The sequence below is a fragment of the Carya illinoinensis genome, chromosome 16 (genome assembly GCF_018687715.1).
Source record: "Carya illinoinensis cultivar Pawnee chromosome 16, C.illinoinensisPawnee_v1, whole genome shotgun sequence".
In the NCBI taxonomy this organism is placed as follows: Eukaryota; Viridiplantae; Streptophyta; class Magnoliopsida; order Fagales; family Juglandaceae; genus Carya; species Carya illinoinensis.
This window is the reverse complement of record NC_056767.1, coordinates 1,492,335-1,512,692: the sequence shown is the minus strand read 5'-3', so window position 1 is coordinate 1,512,692 and position 20,358 is coordinate 1,492,335. Positions and strand designations below refer to the sequence as shown.

Genomic DNA, 20,358 nt, shown 5'->3' with positions numbered 1-20,358 from the left:
TTGTATATTCATTATATAGTTTGTACAAGTCAATAAAAGAATCAAAAGATACACTCTTGAGAGATGCACATTATTTTCTATACAAGGAAGCAAATAATACAATTAACATAAATAAGATTGATTTGCTGAATCAATGGGATTACAGAGTTATATAGCAGATTTTGTAGGATCCATGATTCTTGCAAAGACTTGCCTTAAGTGTGAGCTTCCATATTTGCAAGGCTTGCTGTCTGGAGGCTTGCTGTCATGATCTTGAAGAGGTACTCTTGCCATATTGGTAATGGTACTTCTTGGACACTCATTGTGTGCACAATTTGTAGAGCTGGAGCTTGAGGGATATGATGTAGTTGCAGTAGATACTTTAACAGAAATAATACCCACTATTTATGGGGTCCAACTAATGTGCTTTTAAGATTTGTCATGCTACCTCTGGACTTTGGCACACCTAGTTGTGCATGTAAAAATTGTTTGTAAAGTTTTCTGAATGTGATATTGTTCAATTAGAGGAAGGAATACAAAGCATTATAAAAGAAAGAACAAGATATGTTCTGAACTTTTTTTAAAATTTCAATGGTTGAATGTTTATTGACATGTACTAAATTAATATCATTAAAGCAGGATTTCGTGCCTCAATAGGAGCTTTGCTTCTGCTTCGAAAATTATGTGTAATAGAAAATATATGTTATAGATTGTTAATTTATAGCAGTGGTTGGTAACAGAAAAATAAAGCAGCTAATGCACAAATTATTTTCTTTTCTTAGCTTTAATTATGTGAATAACAAAAGCTATTATCGAAACGAGAATGGCCGATCCTGCAACAAGACAAGGAACACTGAGATTACACCTTCTTGAAACGGGCTTCTTCTCCGGAGTTGCTCCTTCACCAAGATCTTTTTCTTCTTCTGATTCACTAGCCGGAGTTGCTCCCTTGCCAAGATCTTTCTCTTGTTCTGATTCACCTTCTTTCTCTTGAAGGCTTCCTTCCTTACTCGCTTCTTGAATTTCGTTACCCAAACTGTTAGTTTTCTCTAGTTTTGTAACTTCATCTTTGCCAAGCTGCTCAACAGGTTGTTGTCGTTGCAGAGTTTCTGCCTGTTCTGATTCTTCTTGATCAGCTTTGGATTTTGTTAACTCTTGTACATCTATATGTGACATCAGATCGTGTGGTACTTGAATAATTTCATGTTCTGCTAAACCAGGTTCATCCTTTGTACTCTTTTCTTCTTCCATTGCATTGGCTTCTACTTTCTCTACCTCTTGAATCTCCTGTTTCTTTGTCTGCTCTGTCCATGTAGGAAGCTCTTTACTCCAAGTTTCGATCGTAGGTTTCATGGTTGCCACTTCTGGATGTTTAGAATTTAGCATTGTTTCTAGATTTTTGGGAGCAACTTCTCCCAATTCTCTTTCATGCGTAATCTCCTTCATCTTTTCTAATGTTTCAACAATCGGTTGATTTTCTTTTGCAATTTTACTCTTAGGCTCTCGAGCTTCTTTCTCTCCTTTAGTCACTGTTTCTGGTTTCCCTCTCCCAACCTTTTCTTTGACAACCCCATCAGTTTGTTCTACCTTTTTCATCTTGGGCTGTTCAAATTTCTCCAGTACTTTCTCTCCAATGTATTCTTTCTCAGGAAACTCCTTGACTACCGTTTTTGTTGCTTCAAGTTCAAGCCCCCTTTTACCAGCCTCATCTTCTTCAGGTTGACGAAGAATCTCGGTCTCTTTACTTTTCTCATAAACTCTCTCTCCACCAGTGTCTTTTCTGGGAACCTCTTCAACAATCTTAGTCATTTCTGATGTCTCTTTCACCACAACTGGGTCGGTTTCATCCATTCTCTTAATCTCAGCCTCTTTAGATTCCTCCATTACTCCATCCTTGTCTCTTTCAGAAACCTCATTATCTACAATTTGATCCCTTTCTGATTTTCCTGTCTTTCTCCCAACTTCATCTTCCTTCACTTCCTCAATCCCGTCCCCACGGATTCCTTTTTCCCTTTTTGGCATGATGATTGTCAAGATTGATTCTTCTTCGTTGAACTTAGCCTTGATTCTATCCAAAACCACCACATCAGGAATTTTGAAAACCTTTTTAAACACCCTGAGCTCCACCCCTTTCTTGTGTAGTATCCAACCTATCATCACTGTCTGCTGGACCCGTTTCTCTCCATGAACTGTAATTCGTGTCCCATCTTCGTTTATCTTGATATTTATGTTGTCTCTCCTAAAACCTGCTTTTGTACAAACATTTCAGTGTAATATCTTAAACCCCAAAAAATAAAAAAGTACATAAACTTTGTATATAAACTTTGTATACATGTCCAACCAATTATGCATTCTACTGTAGCTTCTGCATAGATAAACCTATTTGAGATTAACTTATTTGAACCATCTCTCACCCAAACGCCATTTCACAAATAGCCAAAATTTGATATAAAAGAAATCAGTAAGAGTTAAGAGGCAGTAACAATTGACCTTTGAGGTGGACAGTGAGGATGAACATGTTGTCATCTTCACTAGACAAGAAAACAGGACCGGTACGATCTTTAGCAAACTGAAATTCAGCCATGGAAGTGAGCTCATCCCTCGTTTTGGCGATCTTGAGTCCCAATTCCAGTTCCATAGCTGATTTTCCTTTCTTCTTCTCCTTCAATGTTTTCGTTTTTCCTTCTCTTTTTGGGTGAATGAGAGATGTTTAGTGTAGAGTTGATGAAGAACAAGTAATTGGATAGATATGGGGACTTTCATGATTGGTCAGAAGGATTTCAAAATGAGAAACAAGATGAGTAAAGCATATTCAATATTCGTTGCTTCTTAATGAGGTATTTGCGGCACTTTAAAACGGCAATAGTTGTTTGCTTTCCTTCAATATGTTTTTCCTTGGCAGGAAGCCAAGGGTTTCCTTCCATACCAAAACATGTGTGCCTATTCAATAGGTTTCTATTAACAAATTAAAGTGATAAACACACGCATTGTTTGTGTACACGGATGTCCATATCTACCGCAATACTCTTCTATTAACATGAGATTGAGCTTTTGGATATTTCTTGGGACCTTGCCCGAGCTGGCTGTAAGCACTCTGTAATTTGGATAACATCTCTGTAATCCTATTTGGTCAGCCTTCGTGCATGAAGCTAGCTAGCTGTGAAGAGCATTGCTTTTGTTTTAATTTTTGGATATATAATTTAATTTTCTCATTAATTGTTCTCCAAGACTTTCTGGGCTAACCAATGTTTTCATCTCCACAATTTGGATGAAGTTTTCTATGGTCTAAAGGAAAAATAAAACTTCAGCTGTACATGATGATGGAGTTATTTAAACACTCTCTTGCTCTTCTTGATCTACTCCCCCACCACTTCCTCATTCTTGCGTTCATGAGAAGTGTTTCAAAGGCCAATTAATCAAGAACCAGTGAATTTTCACAACACTCTGACAGCTTTTGTAAACAGTGACAGCATGCATAAAATTGTAAATATTTCTTTTATTTTTTCTTTCCTGGAAAGTTCAATTACATCTAAGGGAAAACCACAAGAATTTATTAAGTATCGACTCCAGATGCCATGGGCAAAGTATCTATTTCTCTTTAGCATTCAGAACAATTTGGATTTCCATTGTCAAAAACAGTGTGGTATTCTTTTTTGTCCTTCCTCAAAGACTACAGAAAAACTTGAAGTGAAAAATCCTTCACTTACTTCTATCTCACTGAAAATATGAAGATAAATCTCAAAAACTGAGTTTTCAGTTTCAAATGTTTTTCCCTCAACTCAATCGCCTTCAGACCTATAACGAATTCAACCGGTCAAATGCACAGACATTTGGCATATTTCTAAAAGAATATTGGAATAAAAAGACCAACCAAAACCTGCTCAAACCTTTCCTTCACCCTCTCAGCCTTAAAAATGAAATCTTGTGTCCCTATGAACTCCTATGGCGTCAAATATGCAAAGAGAAATAGTCGGTGATCTATTTTTCAGAGTATGCACCGAAAACTAGTTTTTTAGAATGTAAAGTTGGAATATGCTTCCATTCCATTGGGGAGTGGCTTCGAAGGAAGGTAGTAATGCTTGGAAAGAAAAGAACTTCCATGGCAAAATGGCCTAGCAAGAATCACATTCTCTTGGCCTTTTTCCTTCTATTCCTTTTTACTTTATATTTCTTAATTCTTTTCTTTTATCATAACTTGACGAAATGATAGTGAGTTATTGTTCTAAAAAGTGAATCTGCACTTGCTTACACATATCCTTTCCTCGAGAGTGGTTTGCAAGTAAGGTAGGAATGCATGTGAAGAAAAGAACATAATTGACAAAATTTCCAAGAAAGAACAAGATCCTCATTTTCTTGTGGAAGGCATTTAGACTCATATAAGTAGACACAAGACATAATGGTCGTTCCCCATCATGCTTGTGATTTCTATCTAAACTACATTTGCTCAAAATCGCTCTGCTGCTCTGCTCTTGTTTTTCAACATCACTTTTCTCAAATCCATACCTACATTTCTGTGCTATACATACTTCTCTGCTTTCTAGAGGAGGCCGTAGAGGTTAGTCCCAGAAACTTTCCCTTATTTCTTTTGATGTTTTTGTGTCATGTTTTTGTTTCAATTCTCTGTTAATTTCGTTTTTTCTATGTAATACTTTTTGGATCTCTAACTGTGAATATATAAATGGTAAACAACGTCTCGTAGGCTATTGGTCCTCCTTGGCATGTCAGTTTCAGGATTCTATTTTCCCTTTTTTTTTTTTTTTAGACTTGTTTTCTTGCATCACATACAGCTAGGCCTGTGAGCTGGTATACCCAACCCCCGCCTGGGGCGGGCTGCCCGCAACAGGGGCAGATAGGTGGGCACCTGCCCATGCACAAAGGGTAGATGGCCGGGTGAGCACCCTAATTATAAACACTACGTTTTTCTCTCCTCTCATTTCTCTCATTCCCACCTCTTGGCCGTCCTCCCTTCCTCTCCTCTTCTCTTCTCCCCTCTTCTCTTATCTTCTCTTCTCTTTTCCCATTTCTTTTCTCCCCCTTCCTTTCATACCTTAATGACCGTTCATTGACCTCTATTCTCTCTCATTTCTCTTCTCCTCCCTCTTATTTTCTCCTTCTCACCCTCTTTTAGGCCGGCTTCTCCTTCCGTTGCTGTGGGTCATGACTCATGACTCATAGCTAAGCCATATTCTATGACGGTAAGACCACAACTTGGGTTTGGGTCTTTGCCACTGCAACCCATGATTGCGACTATGGCTTTGTAAGTTAAAGACTCACGGTTAAGACTATGGTCAGCGAGTTTTATGATCCACAACTATAACCATGGGTAATATAAATATGGCCATGGATGTTTGAGTCATGGCCACAGGCCGTGGCAGTGGCTTGTCAGTCTGCGCACATATCTTTAGATCTGTGCGATTTGTATTCGGATATCAGGTAACTTGGCCTGAAATCTATAACATGCATATAAAATATATAAAATTATTAAGTAAAAATATGCAATAACATATATAAAAATTTACAGTTATATGTAGAATTACTCATAAAAAATGAGTCATTCTTGGCCATTCGACATGTATTATTAATCCAAAACATGCATATAAAATATATAAAATTATTAAATAGAAATATGTAATCAAAGTTGAAATACCGTGAGCAATCTTTCTTTTTTCACTGTTCTCTGAGATGAAATTTGTGTTGTGCATTGGAAAATATTGCCTTAATTTTAGGGGATGTTAGGAAAAGTTTTCATTCTAAAATTCTGATTTGATTTCATCCTATTTCATTTCCAAATATCACTAAAATACAAATACTTTCAAACTAATCATTACAACTTTTCCAAACTTTTAAATTAAAAAAAAAAATCAACTTTTTTAAGTTTCCAAACAAAAATTATATTTAAACAATATTTTAATTTTACAATATTTTTATTCAACTTTTTTATTTTATTTTCCAAGATCCAAAATAAACTCATCTCTAACTATCTCATTACGATTTACAAATCATCTTAATACTATTCACAAAATTTTCTTAAATCTCATTTTAAGGAGCCATTTGGTTTCAGAGACGAGATGAAACCATCTTATCTTAACTTGTACTGATAGACACTCTCTTATCCAAATAATTATTTTAAAATTACTTTATAATCCAAAATCATCTCATCTCATCTCACTTCCTAATCCAAAACATAATTTTTAAAAACCATCTCATCTCATTTCAACTCAACAATCTCATTACTATTCACATACCATTTCAACTCATCTCATCTTATCTCACTTCCTAATCTAAACACACAAAATTTTTAAAAATCATCTTATCTTATCTCAACTCAATAATTTCGCTATTATTCACAAACTATCTTTTAACTTATCTCATCTAATCTTACTATCCAAACGAGCTTGGCCATCTTATTGTCCAATAATAGAATAGATCAAATATTTTTAATATTCTCAGTTCTTATATTTTTGTTTTATTTCATCAAGGGGTTAAATAGGTGACGCCGGATTAACTTGTAACTTGTAAGAGTATTAGCATTGATTTAGCTAAATTTTTAAGTAAAGTTTGGCTAATGCCACTCAGTAGCTTTTGATTACCCATTCGAAAGTTGAACCTCGTGTTGGATTAGCCTTCTTACTCTATATAATAATAATAATAATAATAATAATAATAATAATAATATATAGATAAGATGAGATAATTTTAGATAAAAATTAAAAGTTGAATAAAATATTATTAGAATATTATTTTTTAATATTATTATTATTTTGAGATTTGAAAAAATTAAATTGTTTATTATATTTTGTGTGAAAATTTGAGAATATTGTAATGATGAGATAAGATTAAATAAGATAGGCTGAGAATGTTTCTCAATCCAATTTCCTTTTTGCCTACAACTTACTTGAAAATTGAAATGATTAAGGGAATCTTTGGAAATTAATCTCATCTCATTCTATCTCATCTAATCTCATTCTATCCCATCCAATCTCACCTCATTTTCTTTTCAAACATTACTCCAATATAAATACTTTTAAACTAATTATTACAATTTTTTCAATCTAATCAGTACAACTTTTCCAAACTTTCAAATAAAAAATAAAAAACAATTCAATTTTTTCAAATCTCAAAACAAAAATTATATTTTAACAATATTTTAACTTTATAATATTTTCATCCAATTTTATTTTTCTCTTTCTCATAACTCCATAAAACATCATAACTCAAACTTTTGGCTAATCTAATGATGACCAATTTTTTCATATCTCAGACAAATTTTAGATAACACATCCATAAGATTAGGTCAATTCTAGTACTATAATTTAAGCATGATGTGCTTAATTGGATCCAGATAACTTATCAGTTGATCTATTTGTAATATATTTCGCAAAAGGTAAATACTATGATTAAGCAAATGAATTTTTGCACCTAAAGGAAACACATGAGGCAATCGTGGAGTTTCTTTTAAGCCACGTTCGATTATACAAATAAAATAAAAGTTTAAAATTAAATAAAATATTATTAGAATATATATTTTTAATATTATTTTTATTTTAACATTATGATCATGAGAGGAGAGAGCTATGCACTTTTGTTTTTCTTTTCTCTTTTTTTGAGGATATATAGACTGGTTGAGGTTTGTCCGTTTGAGAAAGGGGAAATGCTAGAAACTCATAAGAGCTAGCCGAAACAAGTCGTTGATCTTGCAAAATTAACAAAGGTGCTTACTAATTTCTTCCTCACTTATTCGTTTATTATTGCATGCAAAAATTTACTTTTAAATGGTTACAAACTTTTTAATTACTTGTTCATGATCTTGTGTGCTACCTTGTAAAAACAAAAATACTTTTAAAATTGGTCGTAAGGTCTTTATAAATAGTTGTTCATGATCGATGTATATGAATATAAGGAAATTAGATATAGCCATCCACTATACATCTACAGGTGGTCAAATCGATCGTAATTCGTGCATACTAGACGAGAAAATTTGATACAAAAAAATATGTTATTTGTAGTTGAGATATTGTCCCAGGCCATATAGCCTTCTTTTCCTAAAATATGGTGACATTGATCTACTAGCTTGTTTTCTGTGATATTCCAAAAACTTTTTTTTTTTCATTTTTCTATTTCCTAGATATATATCTTCTCGCCCCAATTTTCGACTGATTTTTTTCCCCGTTTTGCTTCTTTGATTGGTAAATGGGCAGGCAGTGGTAGATTTCGTCTTATTCTCTCAATATTGCTTGCAACTTGTAGTTTTGCATCTCGAACAACATTTGTGTTCACAAAAGAATAGAAAAAAAAATTACAAAAACAGAAAAACTATTTTAGGAAAAATGGAAATTATTTCTTCAATTGTTGAAAAAATAGTAGATTACTCAGTTGGTCCAATCGGAGAACAGTTTGACTATATTATCTCCTGCAAAAGCAATATCAAAGATCTTGAAAAGGAATTTCCGAAGCTACTTGAGAAGAAAGAGGCAGTGCAACAATCTGTTGATGGAGCCCAATGGAATCAAGAAGTAGTCGCAAGTGAAGTGAAGACGTGGCTGACAAATGTGGAGAAACAAATTGAAGAAGTGCATAAATTCCTAGAAGAAGATGTCAAAACTAATAGGATGTGCTTAAATGGTTGGTGTCCTGATCTCAAGCTACGTTATTCCTTGGGTAAGAAAGCTCAAAAGAATACTCGAGCTATCATTAAGTTGCTAGAAGAAGGTACAAAATATGATAGGGTGTACAATATTGCACCTCCATTGAAAGTGAGATCGTCATCCATGGATCGTTTTAAGGATTTTGAATCACGAAAATCAATGATTCAAAATGTTTTGGAGGCTCTAAGGGATGACAAAATCGACATGATTGCATTATGTGGTATGGGAGGGATTGGCAAGACAGAAATGGCCAAAGAAATAGCTAGAAGAGTCCAAGCTGAAAGTTTATTCGAAAAAGTTGCCATTGCAGTGGTGTCTCAAAGTCCAAACTTGACAAAGATTCAAGGCGAACTTGCGGATATGCTAGGCAAGAGACTTGATGTAGAGGGTTTATATGGAAGAGCAGATGAATTACATTCGAGGTTGATGAAGAAGAAGAGCGTCCTTGTGATATTGGATGATGTTTGGGAACAGCTTAATCTTGAGGCTATTGGAGTTTACTATGCAGTTAAAGAAAAGCATTGCAAAATCTTGTTGACCTCAAGAAATGAGGAAACTTGCAATCAAATGGGAATTCAGAAGATTTTTCAAATTGGACTTTTATCTGAAGAAGAAGCTTGGAATTTGTTCAGAGAGATGGCAGGTGCTTGTATCAATACTCCCAATCTAATTTCAATAGCAAAACAGGTTGTGAAGGAATGTGGACATTTGCCTATTGCTATTGTAACAGTTGGAAGTGCTCTTAGCAACAAAAGCGATGAGTACGAGTGGAAAACCGCGCTTCAACAACTTAAAATGTCTATCCCACAATATATCACTGGTATGCATCCAAAGGTATATTCCAGCATAGAGTTCAGTTACAATTATTTAGGAACTGATGAAGCCAAATCGTGCTTTTTGTTATGTTGTTTGTATCCCGATGATTATGATATTCCTGTTGAGCATTTAGTTAGATATGGAGTTGCAAAAAGGTTTCTTAAAGTCTTTGGTACTGTGGAACAAACAAGAGCACATGTCCATGCAATAGTTCGGAATATTCGAAGATCAAATCTATTGTTGGATAGCAAAAGGTACGAAAGCGTCAAAATGCACGATATTGTGCGAGATGTTGCCATATCAATTGCATCGAGAGACCAACATGGTTTTATGGTAGAGTTGGATAGAAGACTTGTAGAATGGCCACAGAAGGATACATATGATGGTTACACCACAATTTCTCTTTTACTTGGAGATATTAAAGGGCATCCTGATGGGTTGAAGTGTCCCAAACTTCAGCTATTGCGACTATCATGTTTAAAGGATTCAGAAACATTGCCAAGAAATTTATTTAATGGGATGAATAAGCTAAATATGTTGTCTTTGGAAGAAGGCTGCTTTTCCTTGAAGTCATTGCCACCATCAATCCAGATTCTCGAGAATCTTCGCATGTTGAATCTTGAGAGTTGTCATTTAAGAGATGTGTCGGCAATTGGAAGCCTTGGAAAACTAGAAGTTCTTGGTTTTCGTGATTCTGAAATTGAGGAGTTGCCGCATGAAATAGGAAATCTTAGTCAATTGAAGCTGTTGGATATGAAGGGGTGTCGTTCTCTAAAGAAAATTGCAGCTGGTGTCATATACAGTTTATCTCATCTAGAAGAGTTGTACATGGCAAAATTTGAGAATTGGGAATATACGACTACGATGGAAGAAAATGGAGAAGGAACAAGTAATAATGCAAGCCTTGTTGAACTAATTCCCCGTTTCGGTCAAATGACGGTTTTAGAAATTAGCGTACCAAGTATCGGGTGCTTGCCAAAAGAATTGCACTTCAGAAACTCCAACTTGAGATTTAGGATAAACATTGAAGATGATGAGACCTATTTATTTGAAAATGCAATTAGACTCGACGAACGTGAGGATGCAAGTGATCTTGGGAAAGTACTTTTGGAGAATAGGGGCGTTTTTGGCAACCTAAAACATTGTGACATATTTAATTGCCAGCGTTCGGAAAATATATTTTGGTTGGCCATGGTGAGAGATTTGATTCAACTCAAATCATTAGACATTTCTAAATGTGAAAATATACAAGAAGTTTTTTCGAAGGAAGGAGATCAAGATAAGAAGAAAGTCATCGGTGATATCATTACATTGCCGAACTTGGAGAAAATATATCTATCTTCCTTACCAAGGCTTACTGGTATCTGTAAGTCCATGGACTCAGTTGAGGTATGTTCTCCCAATTAATAGTACATCTATGATTCACATTGTATATCGATTACTTCAAAGATTAAATCTCTTGAAAATTTCTAAAGAGTTAACAATTTGTTACTACTGTTGGAAAATTTTGTAATTTAAATATATGATTTTCGTTGGGAATAAACATCTTACTAATTTCTTATCTTAAGGATATACATTATATATATTTGAAAACTACTAGACACGGTATTGTAATAGTTGAATTAATGGATTAAACAGGTTGAAAGAGGAGGAGGCAGCACTTCATCAACAACCCTCTCTCATAAACTATTTTCATCCAACACCATTTTGTGGTTTCCCAATTTGGTAAAGCTTTATGTAAGCAAGTGTGGATTACTAGAAGTGATATTTGATCTGGAAAGACCAAAGGTCATAGAGAACCGCCAGCTCATCGTAGCACTTTCTCAATTAACAAGCCTAACGTTAAACAATTTATCTGGAATGGCACATGTGTGGAAGAATATTCCAAGAGGATTTCAAGGCTTTCAAAACTTAATATCAATTCAAATTTGGGAATGTCGTAATCTTAGAAGTATGGTTCCTACTTCTGTTGCAAAACTACTAGTGCAACTTCAAACCGTAGCAATAAGTAAATGCCAATTGATGGAAAATATTCTTCAAAGAGAGGACGAAGGTGGAGAAGATAAGGAGAAAGTCGTTGGTGATATCATTACATTGTCGAAGTTGGAGAAAATACGGCTAAGTGAGTTACCAAGCCTCATTAGCATCTGTAAATCCATGGACTCAGTTGAGGTATGTTCTCCCAATTAACAGTACATCTATGATTCACATTCTATATGAATTACTTCAAAAATCAAATCTCTTGAAAATTTCTAAAGAGTTAATGGTTTTATACTCCTGTTGGAAAAATTTGTAATTTAGAAATATGATTTTTGTTGGGAATAAACATCTTATTAATTTCCTATCTATCTTAAGGATATACATTATATATATTTGAAAACTACTTCTCACAATATTATAATGGTTGAATTAATGGATTAAACAGGTTGAAGGAGGAGGAGGCAGCACTTCATCAACAACCCTCTCTCATAAACTATTTTCATCCAACACCATTTTGTGGTTTCCCAATTTGGTAGAGCTTTATGTACAAGAGTGTGAATCACTAGAAGTGATATTTGATCTGGAAGGACTAAAGGTCATAGAGAACCGCCAGCCCGTCTCAGCACTTTCTCAATTAAGAAAACTAGAGTTAGAGAACTTATATGGGATGGCTCATGTGTGGAAGAATATTCCAAGAGGATTTCAAGGCTTTCAAAACTTAATATCAATTAGAATCTCGCAATGTCATAATCTTAGAAGTTTGCTTCCTACTTCTGCTACAAAACTATTGGTGCAACTTCAAAGCATACAAATATGGGAGTGCCGATTGATGGAAAATATTCTTCAAAGAGAGGACGAAGGTGGAGAGGAAATTAGGAGAGCAGATATCATTATATTCCCTCAAATTCATACCTTCGAACTATTCTCGCTATACAATCTTGTGAGTTTTAGTAGCGAAGCCCATTCTTTTGAGTGGCCATCCATAACGTGGATCGAGTTGAATAGATGTCCAAAATTAAAAACATTTGGTTCAGAAGTTCAAAGCGGAAGAAAGCTAAGAAAAAAGGATGCAGAACTAGATGCAAGAGCCCCCCAAGAGCCTAGTACTGGCTCCTCCTTAGCCTCAACAAGAGAATCTTCTAGACTTTTCAACCGATGCCTAGAGTTGTCTTGTGTACCACGTCGCAGGAATTCTAATCCAGACCAAGGAAATTGCAGCTCCTCTTCAGGAGAGAACAAACACAACTTTAACAAAGATCAGGTATGTGCATCAAGACTAAGCTTTATTTATTATTATTATTATTATTATTATTTTGTAACAAAGATCAGGTATGTGCATCAGATTCTTCTATTTCTTTTCATTTAACTATTAAAAAGTTTCTTTTTATTTATTTATCTTCATAGTTTAAGTTTAAACCAATAAGAGTGTAAAAAAAAAATATCAAATCTTTTTCATTTGTCCTTCAGCCGTAATTTTTCTAGTTTCATTAAGTACTGAGCTTTTGAGCCACCTTTTTCTATCACAATTTATCTTTCATGCATTCCAATTTTCACCTTTTACATCGCTTTAAATATTAAATTTTGGAGAACTTCACTTTACATATTAAAAACTATCACTCGTTTTTTAAAGAATACTAGAAATTATTAAAACTAACGATTCTTTCATTTTAGAGGTTGAATTTGATGATAAAACTCATAGGGTGATTGAATAAATTTATTTGTCCTTACTATAAATAGTGCTTGTAATACATTAATGTAGATGGTAAGAGCAGATCTATGAAATGCATGTAAATGAAAATATATATATAACTTCGTTATATTTTTAATTGAGGTGCTCAAATTGAAGTTAAGCCTAAAAGTTTTCCTCCTATATATATATATGAGTCTACTTTTGACAGTGTCATTTTTTTTTTTTATAATGTTTGGTAGGTTACATTGACAAATCAAGATGAGCCAAATTTGAGTGAGACTGAAAATCAAACAAAGATGTGTTCTCTATTTCCTTACTACTTGATTGAAAGTTTGGGAAATCTAGAACAACTTGTCGCGGTTGAATGTGATTCATTGGAAGTGCACTATGCAAAAATCAAACTTGTCGCGGGGGCTCTCTCTCTCTCTCTCTCTGAAATTAAACTAATCGATCTTGCATTGTATGTCACTGCACTATGCATATTTTTGAGAATTTGTTTAATGGAATGCCGTCATGATTGGTTGTGTCCCCACTCCCAATGTTTTGCTGCATGTGGTCAGTTTTGCTTTATGTTTGGATAAGAAAGCTCAAGCTGTTGTTAAGTAGAATTTAATTAACTTTACACACTTCTCTTGTAAAGTCGATTGATTTAATTTAATTAACCAGCATTTCCAGTTTAAACCAGGAGCAATGGACCTGGCAAAATCGATTGAGAAAGATGATGGTGTTGCGGCTACAAGTGATGCTTTTCATCGGCATTTACCCCCAGAGCTACCCGTACCTACTGCATTTTTGGAGAAAGATAGACAACTAAAACCTCTGCAGTGGTTTTTTCTTCAAATTTGGGGAAATGGTGTTGCTAGTTAGATGACTAGTATAAAGTTGGAGAGGCTCCCACACAGAACACACAAATGGAGCTGTGTAGTATAAAATTAATGGTATTCATTTTCAAATTCTATATTGTATCTGTTCTAAATATTGGAGTTATTAGAAGTTGAGGGTTTGAAAATGCCCTTTTCAACGATTACTGCCCTTTTGAATCTCATAGAAGACCAAAGTCAAGTTAAGCTTAAAATGAGTACATTGCTAGTTGGGGTGTGATTACTTAAACCATGCCCCTAACTCTAGTTTTTTTTACTTAATATGTTCACATAGTTCTTTTTACTATATAATATTAGGTTTCTTTATATGGAATGGAAAGTGAAATAAACAAAAAAAAATTCTTTTAACTTTGATGATCTATATAAAAAATTGGTTCAGAGGTTTTATCCTCTAGACTTCATCGAGGTAGAAAAAATTTATTTAAGGTCTCAATTGTAGCATTATGTGCTTAATATGACACCAAAATATCTATATTTTATATAAAACTTAATAAACTAGCCTTCATACTAGAATGAAAGATGGGAGTCTAAATGATAAGTTGATAGTTTCTATGTTAGCCTATATATTATAAGCTCATTGCATCTGGCAGTGATTGACTATAATTTCCTTTTGATATATCATCGTTGGTTGACATACCATATCTGACGTGTTTCTTCTCCATTGTTTTGACCCAAATTTCATTTTGCTATCAGAATGGAATTTCACTTATATAGCTACCAATTACTTCCTGACCCTAAGCAATTCTGATAATTGATATAGACTCATGTTCATCATCTTGATAGGCATGTACACATTCAAATGGTTCATCATCTTGATAAGGGACATAATTTCTGTTTGACTTGTGGAGCCTTTTGGTCCCCATATCCAGATTTTTTTGGTTGCCAATAGTGGTGCTTGCTGGCACTTAAGAACTTGTCTTGCATGGGGTGATGTGATGAGAAAATATTCTCATCAGTTATAATTTTCTGCCATCTTAATGATCTATCCTAACTGATCCAATTTTTTTAGACCCACATGGAGCAATGGGAGAGAATATGGGAGTCTGCCCAGTTTGCAGCAAGGTTTTTCATTCCGAGGATATTGAGCATTTGCTTGGTTTGGTTGACTCTCATTCTTCTCAATTGGTATGTCTCCTCACATGTAAGTTTTATATTTGGTCAGCATTGAAATACAAACTTTCCACGATAGACCATGCTAGAAGAATAGAAAAAAACACTCTGCGCAATTACTGTAGGACCAAGCAGCAGCAGCCTCCTATGCTGAAAACTTATGGGGATTATTTACTGTACTCCTTTATTTTAGGTTGTGTTATTTGGATTGAAGGTTTTTGTCTCAAACGCATGTTGTTATTCTATTGAAAATGGCAGCGCGGACTCACAGCCCAAAACAATACTGAGAGGAAAAATGCAATAAATATCTATTTTTCAAATAATATCTTCCCTCTTAAAGTTTCAAACCCAAGTACCAGCTTAGCAGCATTATTATCCGATTTCTTTTAGTAAAACTTGATAATTTGGATTTAATGCTGACAGTTTCCTAAACTTGGCTGTGGTAATATTTTGTTGGATCAGTCATGTTAATTTATTCTATTGTTTGTTTATATCAAGTGCTGGTGAAGTTACCATTTTTCTCTTTGATTCTAGAATCCTGATGATATCAAAGTATATCACAGTGAGAGGCTGCTATGTTGCAGTTTGATAAGAGCAATTTCTTAATGGTTTTAACACTTCACCCTGCAGACTAAGGCAGCAAAACCAGTGCTGGGAAAGTGCTATCCTCAGCCAAAGAAGTTCTTCCTTATGGGGATTATATTTCTTTGCTGCTGCTTTTGGATTTTTCCCATTTGTTGGAGGGTACAATCATTACATTCAGACAAATGAGGGACTCGGTTAGTGAATTCTAATCTTACAATTAATGTTGTCACGAATCTTCTTTTGGGTCTTCCTTTTTGTTCCCCTGAAGCCAAAAATAAACACTTTTCCATGATTTTTGTTTCTTTAAAAAAAAAAAAAAAATGAGGACGAGAAATAGGAAAAGAAAATGGCATTCAGCATGAATGTCCACTCCCTCAAAATGGTTCACCAATATGACATTAGTATGGGTGGACAATTCCTGGTCTTTGTGTTTTCTTTTCCCACCCACACCCAAAGCGATCGTTTCAAGTTCCCCAACAGATTTCCTTTTGGGCTAAACACCCCGTTTCATCAAACCAACGCGATACCTAGGGACTGCAGTCACATGACTGCGAGTAGACTTTTCCTTAATCTGATGGTGTATTTTTTTTCTAGAAAAGGTGGTCTCTATTTTATTCAATTGAATAAATTTAATTGTACTGACACAATAATCACAGTGTAAGGTCACCAGATACCAGGTTAGCATGCTTTAGTTGTTACCTTCCAGCGGGAGTGTTACACTCAAACGCTTATAATTTACCTACAACACGAGTGTTAGACTGAAGAGCTTGTTTGTGGCACATGTGTTAGACTCTAACGCTCGTTTAAGGCACGAGTATCAGACTCTAGCACTTGCTCGCTTAGGCAGGGATCGTTCTTAGGGATAACATTAGGTAGGCATTACCTGGCGATGCAAGTACTAAACTCGAGCACTTGTTTGTTAAGCATTTTTACTAAATTTCCTATTCATTAAAACATTGAGCAAAACTCCCCAAAAAAGGGGAGACAAGCTCTAATTTATTGTCTAGGTCAGATAAATCATAGGAGAAACAATAGGGCCTAATTGATCTTCATGAGCTCAGTCTTTTTGCCTTGTTGCAACAGAATGTTTCCATATCCAAATGCAGTAATCATTTTTTTCCTCCTAGAAGAGAAATTTTAATTATTTTAAATACAAATTTTCAACTCCTACTTACCTACTATTGTATGAGTGATTCCCTCTCTCATTTGAGGCCTTTAACTCTGGACAATAATTTAAGGAAGTTTTTTTTTTTTTTTTTTTTTTTCCAAGTGGTTGTATGGCCTTCTTCAATATGGATATAAACTTCTTCAATATGGATATAAACAAGATGTTTGCTAGCAACCTAAATGTGGATATTTCAAATGACATATGAATCTGGCATATTGCTTCCCCTGCTCTTCTTATTATTGTGGTCCTGTGGAACATTTGAAAGCCTCATAGGTTGTATCCATGCCATAGATTTTTTTTTTCCGCCTTTGTTATATTTTAGTTTTTTCCTAAATGATAAATTATGCCATGCATCATTTTTTCGAAAAAGCAATACGTGCCAAAATTTTTCCTTTAAAATGGTTTTGCTTACACTACACCATAGTTTCTATATTTTCATTTGAAACTTACTCTTTGCATTTTCTCTTTAGAAATGTGTGACGCCTCTCTCTCGCACTCTCTCTCTTTGAAATTAAACTAATCAATCTTGCATTGTATGTCACTGCACTATGCCTATTTTTTAGAATTTGTTTAATGGAATGCCCTCATGATTGGTTGTGTCCCCAGTGTTTTGCTGTATGCGGTCAGTTTTGCTTTATGATTGGATAAGAAAGCTCAAACTGTTATTAAGTAGAATTTAATCAACTTTACACACTTCTCTTGTAAAGTCGATTGATTTAATTTAATTAATCAGCATTTCCAGTTTAAACCAAGAGCAATGGACCTGGGAGAATCGATTGAGAAAGATGATGGTGTTGTGGCTACAAGTGATGCTTTTCATCGGCATTTACCTCCAGTGCTACCTGTACCTACTGCATTTTTGGAGAAAGATGGACAACCAAACCCTCTGCAGTGGTTTTTTCTTCAAATTTGGGGAAATGGTGTTGCTAGTTAGATGACTAGTATAAAGTTGGAGAGGCTCCCACACAGAACACACAAATGGAGCTGTGTAGTATAAAATTAATGGTATTCATTTTCAAATTCTATACTGTATCTGTTCTAAATATTGGAGTTATTAGAAGTTGAAAGTTTGAAAATGCCCTATTCAATGATTACTCCCCGTTTGAATCTCATAGAAGACCAAAGTCAAGTTAAGCTTAAAATGAGTACATTGCTAGTTGGGGTGTGATTACTTAAAATATGCCCCTAACTCTTGTTTTTCTTCTTTCTGTTTTTCCTCCACAACTTTTCAGAGTTTGGGATGTATATTGCAAAAGGGTAGATTTTTTTCATCAGCAAAAGATTCAAATCTATCTGCAGTTAGTGTATATGGTACTGCAACACTTTAATCAGTTAAAAGATTCAAATCTAGTCTGGCTAATCTATCTACTAATTCAACACTAATTCATAATTCTCTCTCTCGGAAAGAGACAGCTTGAAAAATATTACTCATAATTCGTCAGTACATTTTTTGGAAGTTTTTAGCACTCATAACTCATCCCAAAACAGAGGTTCTAGAGGGTTGTTAGGCCTGCTTGAGACAGGTTGCATAAAAATTCTGCCAATGAAAATGGTATTACTTTTTGGTCGCTTGGTTGTGGCAATGAATTATTTTTGCAGTGAGTTCTGCTGCAATGTCCAATATGAAAATTGATTTGCCTTTGTACTAGGGAATTTCTTTGCTTTAATTTGAAAATTGGAAACAAAGAAAAATCCTCATTGTTTTGCAAGTAGACATTAAGCAATTACAAACCCACACGGTTTGTTTTTCAATCCATATGACAGTATATGTTTCTGTAACCAGAAATTTGATTCTGTTAAAGGGATAGGGGTGAAGCCATTAGTCTACTAGGACCGAAAGGTTCGTTGAATAAACAGGCTAATGGGAAGGTTGAAGCACTCTGAAGAACATTGTTTAAAGTTCATTGAATAAACAGGCTAATGGGAAAATATAGAGCTTGTTTTACATCTTTGGACTGTTGTGAATATTCTGCTATTCACCTACTCTCGATATATATATCAAGACCTCTACTCTCTTGTCATTTGAAAAGGCTCTTATTTTCAGGTCTGCTGTTTGTCATTTAATTACCAGGCTATTCTTCTCTAATTGAGATGCTTTTTCAATTTCTTAACCAAATAAGACAGTCTAATGCAAAAAAAGATAGTCCAGTTCTAGAAACTGCATATTGCCTTGTTATAAATTGGAACGAACTCAAGAATATATATACATAAGACCCACGAGAATTTGAGTGTGATGCAGCCTACCAACATATGAAAAACTGTTTGCTGTTTTTCATCTCAAGTTTTGGTAAAACATAATCATCTACTCTGGTTAAGGAAAAAACAAATTAAAGCTAAAAGCCTTTATTATCACTTTTAAATAATAAAAAATGGAAATTGATTAGTTTCATTAATTTATTAGCCATAGCTCAGTTTATTTTTCCAATTGCATGCATGCAAGACAGATCTTGTTAGTCAATAATTAGCCATTGAGTTTAACAAGTACGTACTTACGTTCGCTTAAAACCTTTCCTTCACCCTCTCAGCCTGAAAAACGAAATATTGTGTCACTGTGAACTCCTCTATATGATGTGAAGAGAATTAATGAAGGCAAATATGCAAATGAAAGAACTTTTGATGGCACAATGGCCAAGCAAGAGCACATTCTCTTTGCCATTCTCCTTTTATTCTTTTTTAGTTTATCTTAATTTCTTTTTTTTCTTTTATCGAACTTAATGAAATGATATATTATATATTGAGTTGCTATTGTAGAAAGTGAATCTGCACTTGCTTACATATCCATTCATGAGATTGCTTACAAAAAACAGTTCAAGTTATATTTTCTGTAGAAATTAAGGCTAATAGATTGGTTCGTAATTAGTTTGATCTTGTTGCAAACCAAGATGCTTTCTCTTCAATTGAGATTCTCTTGAGTAAGTACTTAATCGGCCAATTGCATGGTTCAATACAGAGAGGTACACATAATGCCTATTTTCTGATCTGATCACTTCTGATTTAGATAATATAATTCGGATAAGAATTACAGAGATGCTAACGATGCATATATAGTAGCAATCTCTAGCTTTCGGCCGTACCTGTCAATGCAGCTAGCTGTCATGCATGGTCCATGGAGATTTAAAGGCTGAAGCTCAACAACTTGTCTATTGCTGCCATCAAGCGAGAGTGATTGTGGATGGCCAATAAATATCCAGTGGATATTGCGTACCAGTTTTCGATGGCTATTAAATGCCTTTGGGTTAGTGGTAGGTGGAGTCTGATTATATAATGGAGAATGTGCTCGGTTCGGTTGGCTCTCATTCTTCTCAATTGGTATGTCTCCTAACCATGCAAGTTTTATTTTTGGTCTGCATTGAAATACAAACTTTCCACAATAGACCATGCTAGAAGAATAGAAAAAAACACGCTGCTCAATTACTGTAGGACCAGGCAGCAGCAGCCTCCTATACTGAAAACTTATGGGGATTATTTACTGTACTCCTTTATTTTAGGTTATGTTATTTGGAC

At 34.6% G+C, this 20,358-nt stretch overlaps 2 protein-coding genes across 42 annotated transcripts in view; one reads left to right on the top strand and one right to left on the bottom strand.

Annotated features, from left to right (window-relative positions):
- Positions 1–15: 15 nt before the first annotated feature.
- On the bottom strand, positions 16–2,893 carry LOC122299066 (eukaryotic translation initiation factor 5B-like). 2 transcript variants are annotated; one of them, XM_043108979.1, is made up of 3 exons: positions 2,470–2,893; positions 845–2,225; positions 16–445 (listed from the first exon to the last, which is right to left on the bottom strand). In XM_043108979.1, exons 1-3 carry the CDS (start codon positions 2,615–2,617, stop codon positions 424–426), a joined length of 1,551 nt encoding a protein of 516 aa, XP_042964913.1. In that variant the 5' UTR covers positions 2,618–2,893; the 3' UTR covers positions 16–423. The 2 variants fall into 2 exon arrangements, with proteins under 2 accessions (XP_042964913.1, XP_042964911.1); XM_043108977.1 differs by lacking the exon at positions 16–445 and having other exon boundaries at positions 725–2,225.
- A 1,411-nt stretch (positions 2,894–4,304) lies between these two features.
- LOC122299062 (probable disease resistance protein At4g27220) overlaps positions 4,305–20,358 on the top strand; it is a 90,313-nt gene continuing 74,259 nt past the window's right edge. For 18 of the 40 annotated variants that reach the window (XM_043108952.1, XM_043108940.1, XM_043108954.1 and 15 more), the window contains exons 1-4: positions 4,305–4,534; positions 8,178–10,829; positions 11,079–11,612; positions 11,866–12,681. In XM_043108952.1, the coding sequence (XP_042964886.1) occupies positions 4,376–4,534; positions 8,178–10,829; positions 11,079–11,612; positions 11,866–12,681 (4,161 nt within the window). In that variant the 5' untranslated portion in view covers positions 4,305–4,375. Of the gene's footprint in view, positions 4,535–8,177; positions 10,830–11,078; positions 11,613–11,865; positions 12,682–13,349; positions 13,571–13,785; positions 15,133–15,635; positions 15,881–17,587; positions 17,860–20,358 lie in introns of all 40 variants that reach the window. The other 22 variants (XM_043108927.1, XM_043108925.1, XM_043108923.1 and 19 more) reach the window with 13 other exon arrangements.